At 56.2% G+C, this 7,258-nt stretch overlaps 1 protein-coding gene across 1 annotated transcript in view; it reads left to right on the top strand.

The window, feature by feature from the left end:
- The first annotated feature begins 431 nt into the window (after positions 1 to 431).
- The window catches only part of TMPRSS6 (transmembrane serine protease 6), a 29,774-nt gene continuing 22,947 nt past the window's right edge, over positions 432 to 7,258 (top strand). The window contains exons 1-2 of the mRNA XM_060190779.1: positions 432 to 586; positions 5,198 to 5,453. Of these exons, the coding sequence (XP_060046762.1) occupies positions 5,199 to 5,453 (255 nt within the window). The 5' untranslated portion in view covers positions 432 to 586; position 5,198. The remainder of the gene's footprint in view (positions 587 to 5,197; positions 5,454 to 7,258) is intronic.

The following is a 7,258-nucleotide window of genomic DNA, read 5'->3' as shown; positions in this document are numbered from 1 at the left end:
TCCTCCTCTTTCCTCACTTCTTCAAATACAAGGACCAGGCTCTCTCTCTCTCTCTCTCTCTCTCTCACACACACACACACACACACACACACACACACACACACACACACACACACACTTCTAGTGCCTCCTCTGGCCTTACCTGCCCAGGTAAGGAGACCTGTGTAGCCCTGGCCCCTGACCATCTCCCAGCCCCCAACTGTCCTCACCTCTTGCTGCTCTGGGGGACGGGGCTAGAACCAGGTAGGGCTGTCACCAGGCAACGGGCCTCAGGGGACAGCTCAGGTCTTCTGCACCTGCCTCCAGCCCCAGGGTGCCCAGAGGCAGGGCGGAGCAAGGGGCGGGGTCTGCCTGTCTCCTGCCTCCTGCCTGTTTACCTGGCTCAGTCACGGTGCCATCCCCCCGCCCAGCAGCAGCCCATGTAGCCTGGGGCCACAGGCTGCTGGGGACAAGGGCCGGACACTCTGGCCATGGCTCTGGGCCATTGATCTGCAGGGCCGCTGGGTGGGGGCGGGGAGACTTTGTCCTGGACAAACAGGCTCTGAGGCCTGCTCACAGGCCCAGCACCCACCTGCCACTCCCAGAGGTAAGCGCGGGGGTGGGGGGGAGCTTCTAACGAGTGGGCAGTGGTGGTGTCCCCTCCCGGAGATGGACCTGACTCTCCAAGATGTGAGCCACCAGACCTGTGCTGTGAGGGCTCAGGGAGTCACTGGGTGAGCAAGAGGAGGGGGCTCCAGAGCAGGGGCTGGGCCAGAGCAGGACAAATCTAGGATGGACAGAGGGACAGTTTCAGGGTCTGTAGCTTCTAGGGCCCTGCCAAGACCTGGGGTTCAGGTAGGGCTGCGGTCTCAAGGACAAGGACAGTCACGGAAAGGCCACCTTTACTCTGTATAACTGAACATGCAAGCTGCACCCCACACTTGGTCCCTACTTGGTCTTCCTGGTGTGGGACACAGATCTAGCTGGCCATGTGTGTGTCTATGTCTCTGTGTGTGTGTGTGTGTGTGTGTGTGTGTGTGTGTGTGAACTTGTGTATATGTGTGTGAGTGTATGGGAACTTTGCCCAGCCCCCAACCCTGGGACACAAGTCACAGCAGCTCAGAGCGGGGTTTAGTCTAGGCTCAAGTGACATCCTTAAAGATCCTAAATCAGAATCCTGCCTCTGTCCTGCCTGCCTGAGTGACTTCAGCTTAGCCATTTCACCTCCCTGCACCTTGGTCTTCCCAAAGTAGAGCACCTGAGCTGCCATGGCTGGAGGCAGAGCATAGCTGGTAGTAGTGCTCAGCACAAGCTGGCACATAGGAGGGAGGGCACCTGGCCTGAGCCCCCCCCCCCCCCAGTGGGCTTGCTATAGGGTGAAGGGACAGAGAACAGCACCTCTAAGGGAGCAGCCCAGGGCATCACAGAGGGGCAGCAACCCTCTAAGGGCACCCTGGGGTACTTCGGGGCAGAGGTGAGGAGCAAGCAGGTGTGCGGGACTAGGGCTGGGCAGGTCAGGAGAGGGCAGCCCAGGGGCTGCAGGGAGCACGGGGAAGCTGTGAGATGAGTGGGAATACATCAGAGTGGGAACAGCCTTCCTGCTCTCTCCCCGGAGCTGGCTGAGAGCCTTCGCCATAGAGGATTCCACCAGTTTCCACCATGGTGAGAGTTTAGAACCCAGAGAAACCCAGTGCCCTGCCATGCAGGGGTGGGAAGGAAAGAGATGGGAGCTGACAGACATGGCACAGGTGGCAGCTGCCAGTTCTGCAGGAAGGAGCTAGCATCTTGCTGTTTATTTGTTTCATTGTGATGAGTGTGGACTCTGGTCCTGGAGCAGGACACATAATGGGGACAGAACAGAATAGAGCCCCTGCTTTATTGAAGGCAGTCAGAGAGTGTACCCTGAGGAACACGGGAGGAAAAGCATCCAGGGTGGAGGGAACAGCAGGTGCAAAGGCCCTGAAGCCTTGCCTGGCTGTGGGTTGAAGGTCTGGCAGGCATCTGAATGTGGCTGAAGCAGTCAAAGGAGGGAGAGAGAACACAGAAAGATCGCCAAGGCATGGTCTGTGGGCCCAGGGCTGAGCTAAGGGCTCAGGCTCTGTGGTGGGTGCACAGGAACCATGCAAGTCTTGCCAGCCAGATCTATGGAGGAAGGACCTCCTGGCCATGGCATGAGCATCCATTCCCAAGTGTGGCCACGCGAGTGGCTGCCTGGAGCAAAAGGGACAGGCGCTGTGCACCCTGGGAGCCAGGAGGCATAAAGAAAAGGTGAGGCTGGGTGGGAAGGCCAAAGACTTTCCTGCTGCTGTGGATGCTGGAAACAGCCACACAGTTAAGACAGGAGGGCAAGGCCACCTGAGCCATTGTCCCTTGTCACATATGTCCACTGCTCCATGGGCCGCTAGCCCTGAGAGGCTAGCAGTGAGTGACATGTCTTGTATTTGCCAGTATGTCCCCAATGCCCAGCAGGTGTCTGACAGAAGGGGACACTGGCATACAGGACTCAAGGGCTGGTGCCGTGTCCCATGACCCATGCTTTCCACACTGCCTGTTGGAGGCAGCAAGACCCACAAGGGAGCACTGTAATAGGAGTCCAAATATCCGGGGATGCTTTTCATTCATTCTTTCACAGCTCATTCATTCACTCATTCATTCATTGAATCCTGTGGTAGACTTAGTGCTGGGCTCCTGGAGAACCAGAGACAAATAAGAAAAACACTGGTTTTCTTGTGGGAGAGAGAAAAACCTCAGAATATGATGCTCTGACCCTGGACTACTGGGGAATGAGGTGGGCTGACTCCTCAGGACCTGGGGACATACAGCCAGCTGGTGGCCTGGGAACCGGCTTGGAAAGACACTTCAGCCCCCAAGGATGCATCTTGTGACCCTGCATGAAGACTTCCGATGGGAGCTGAGCTTCCAGAGGGGTGGCACCAGCCTGCCATAGAGGGTGCTGAGTGCCAGACATGGGGAGAGTGGTCACCAGAGGATGGGGAGGCCACAGTGAGGAGGAAGGAAAGGGAAGGGAGCCCGTGAAGGAGGTGAAGGGGTGGCAGGTGCCCTCCCTGTGGGTGGTGGCAAAGGCTTGGATTTCTGAAAATAGGGTTTTCTGTGACCCTCAGAGTCTTCTTAGCTGGACATGAAGGGCACTTATGAGGCAGTCAAAAGCATCTACAGTGAAGGCCTGCCTCCAAATCAGCAGACAGAAAATGGAGAGGCCTCCTGAGAGTTCCAACCTGGACAGCTCCTCTTGGAGTCTCCCTTAATGAATCTGTGACTCCCTGGGTCTTGGTTGACCTCTCCGTGCCCAGATGGGGTATGACCCAGTAGAGTCTGGTGGTCAGGGGGACACAGTGGGGTCTGCGGCCTAGAGTTGATATGTGACCTGGGCCAAGCTGTTCCCGCCCCCAGACAGGACCTCAACTTTCTCTTCTGCAAAATGGGGATCATAAAAGGGCCATGCTCCTGGGAGAGAGCACAGATAAAGCACAGGTGCCAGCTATTGTCACCTCTGTGCCATGACTCCCCATAGCAATATGAGTCATCCTGAAATAGCTCCTTGGTGACCCAGACTCAGGAGTCAAACAGGGGTGTGGCCAGGCCTGGGGCTGAGGGGTCGGAGGCTGCTGAACACCTGGCCCCTCCACTCAGATCTTAGGGGGACATCCAGCTTCTCCCCAGGACTTTTGTGACACTTGCAGTCAGAGCCAGGCTGTTCACCATTGTAGGCCACTTAGCTGGCTCTGGCCTGTGACGTGATGGTTGCTGCCCCACATGCCTGGGGTACTGAAGAGAGTTCTGGATAGGGAGTGGGGGCCTCCCATGCTGCCCAGTGGAGAATCACATAGTCTCTCCTCTTTGCATTGGATGGGGGCCAATCCAGAGGGACTAGACTATGACAGCCAAGAGCAGAGGTAGGAGGGCCGATGGCAATGGGAGTGGGAGGTTGGGGGGGGGGGTGGTTCGTGCCCATCTAGGAGAACTCCAGGCACCTGGAAAAGCTCCTGGTTTAGAAAACTGAGACACAGCCCCAGGGATGCCCTCTCCCACCCCAGCTAGCTAAGGAGGCATCTTGAAGGCACTGTGGCATTTGGGGATGCTGTGAGGAGAGATGGGAGTCTCAGAGGCCTGGGGTCCTGCTCTGGTGGCAGTGGGTGGTGAAGGGGATTATTTGTACTGTGGTGAAACCTGCCCAAGAAACAGAGCAGTGAGCGTGTGTGTGTGTGTGTGTGTGTGTGTGTGTGTATGTTTGTGTGTGTGTGTTTGTGTCTGTGTGTGTCTGTGTGTCTGTCTTGGGGGTCTCTAAAGATAAAGCTGCAGACCTTGTGTGTAGTGAGAAAGGAAACACTTGTTCTTTAATCAGTTCCTTTATGAGAAACAGCCCAGAATTATAAAAAGCAAAGATGGTCAGACTTGTGTACTTGAGCTTCCCTTCCTTGCCGTGCCTCCCTGGGCAGGGGCACAACCTCTCTGGGACCCCGGGCTTCAGTTTTTTTCTCCATCTGCAAACTGGGTCGACCTGGTAGCAAACAGCAGCTACTTGGACCACACTGGGGAATGAGGCTGCGTTGCCCTGGGACACTCTGGTCTCCGTCTCCTTATCGGCCTCATGAAGCTTGAAAGATGTGTGGAGGCCGGAGCAAGATAACACAAGTAAAGTGTCCACACCAAGTGGGCTTGGAGAAGAAGGACTTGAGGGTGGTAAGCAATGATTGTCCCACATCTTTGGGGGGCCAGCAGGTCAGAGGAGTTGTGAGCTGAGGAATGTCTTGACTAGCATCGCAATAACACTGTGTGGGGGTTTGCAGGCAGCTGAGGGGATGCTATGGGCGCTAGGTATAGCCTACTATAGAAAGCTCCACCGTAGAGAATCAGGAGGGAGGGAGAGCACCCTCAAACAGGAGGAAAGCTTAGGGCAGGAGAAGTTGCTTGCACCCCATATGGCCCTGCTCCACAGGGGCAGACAGGACCCTCCCTGGTTGCTGGAGGCTGGTGTGGAAGACGGGCTGTTGAAGTGGAACTCCTCTGAGCTTGGTTCCCCTCCTTCAGGGCTGGCTAGAAGCCAACTAGCAATCACTGTCCCACTGGGTTCTCCTCCTTCCTTTCCAAAATGCAGGGGTGCCATCTTACCCTTGAGTTCTGTGGGTGCTCAGATAACCCTCACCACCCTGTTCGCAAGTGTCAGGCTGTTCCCAGCTGCTGTTCTTTTCTCTGCCAGGATGCCACTGGCCGAAGCCTCGCAGGCAGCTAGTGGGCCGGGTGATGGCGGTGACGGTGAAGAGGCTGAGCCGGAGGGGATGTTCAAAGGCCCCAAGGAGCCCAGGAGGAAGGCCCGGGACTACCTGCGCCTGGCACCCCTGTGGCTGGCCCTGGTCACACTGGCTGCCGTGGGGGTGCTGCTCTGGTATTTCCTAGGTAACTGTGTGCGTACCTGGGGAGGGGGCACCCATGCAGAATTTGCCGTGCCAGCAGGGGTACCCAAGCTCTAGACTCAGCAGATGCCTAGCAACTCACCGTGGGGCCTTGGTCAAGCTTGCCTCCCCAGCCCCCACCCCTCTGGGCTGGCTTCCCATCCTCCGACTCAGGCTGAGTGCAAGTCCCCTGCTTGGCTCAATGACTGACCCCCAGTTCCCACCAGCTCAGAATGGATTGGTCCTCCAGCACCCTTTCTGAAGGAGAGTAAACACTGTCTCCCCTTTCCTGCAGCCCTCCTGGGTTGCTCCTGGGGCTCGGAGCCAGCTGGCTCTGCTGAGGTGGCCCAGTGGCACTGCTGGTAGCCAACACCAATTAGTGTTTCTGCTGACTTGAGCCCAACTTGGGAGCTCTTCTACAGTAGGGACCTCAACCCTATCACCTCTGCATCCCCAGGGCCCAGTAGGAATGGAGGTGAAGAGGAAGGGGATGGGGCTCAGGTGTTTCTTCGGGGCAGAACCTACTCACATGGATGCCTTTCACACCTGAGCGAGGGAGGTGTGGGATCCACTTCAGAGGACAGGGGCTAAGCATTCAGCGTAGGCGGCCTGGGGTCTCTCCTGCATTCTGAATTCTGTCCCTGCTGCCCTGGTGTCCTGGCTCTCGGCTAGTCTCCCTAGGTCACTGGAGCACTAGCTCATGCTCTGCAGCCACTCAGTCTTCCTTACATTCGTTCATTCAAGCACTCAGGCATTCACTCATGAACTCATCAGACACTCATGAACACTCAGAATGCCTTTCAGCTCTTGGTGTTGGGAAGTAGTAGGTAAACCTCATTCAAGAGTGTACTTCATAGAAAATTCATTCACAGGCAACATAGTGGTTATGCAAAGAGCCTCTCATGCCTGAGACTCCAAAGTCCCAGGCTCAATCCCCTACACCACCATAAACCAGAGCTGAGCAGAGCCCTGGTAAAAAGAGAGAGAGAGAGAGAGAGAGAGAGAGAGAGAGAGAGAGAGAGAGAAAGGAAAAGAAAATGTATTCATTCACTCATTTGTTCTTTCACTGAGAAACCTTGTGCATGCCGGATTCTAGAGACATCCCAGCCCTCATCATAAAGCACATGTTGGGACTCCCCACCTTACCCCAGTGGCCACACTTAGTAAGCACCCCACAAAGTTACACAGTCTGCTTCCTGGCTACAGCTCATGATAGAACTTCAGGCCTGTTGATAGGAATAGGGTCACAATGGAGCAGCTATGGGGGAGCGGTATGGACAGAGGCTCAGCTCCAAAGGGATGGAACCAGCTCCAAAGGGATGGTTCTGGAACCAGCCCCCATGACACCTCTGGGAAGCCCAGACCACACAAGGACACAGCTGCCCTAAGGCTGCTCAGAGCAGAGCACCAGGGCAGCGCGTGGAGACTGTGTGCATTTCACCATGGGCAGGAAGCCAGCACCCCAAATAGCCACAAATAAATAGCATGGGGGCTGTGGAGGCCTCCTCAGGCTGCCCAGTAATTAGTCTTCAGGGCATTTCCAGGCACACCGGGAACTCGCTGCCAGTTGTCTTTCTTTGCAGACTTCTAATTCTTCCTGATTAGCTCCCCCGATTAGCTTCTGGTGTACAGCACTCCCTGCAGGCTAGGTACTCCATGGGGCTGAGGCCTCCAGGGTGAGTCCTCCCAAGTCTCAGCTGAGAGATGCCAACTTCTGCCCCACATGGGTGGCAGGTGGAGGAGGCTGGGTGGACAAGAGGCTGTTGACACTAGAACAGGATATGCCCAGGGTCACTGGGTGGCAGCCTGGCCCAGACAGCCAATTACCCAGAGAGCAGGAGACAAAAGACTTGGGATCCAGGGTCCAA

This window comes from Erinaceus europaeus, chromosome 4 (assembly GCF_950295315.1).
Source record: "Erinaceus europaeus chromosome 4, mEriEur2.1, whole genome shotgun sequence".
NCBI lineage: Eukaryota > Metazoa > Chordata > Mammalia > Eulipotyphla > Erinaceidae > Erinaceus > Erinaceus europaeus.
Note: the sequence above shows the minus strand (reverse complement) of the source record. Positions and strands in the feature narration are given on the sequence as shown.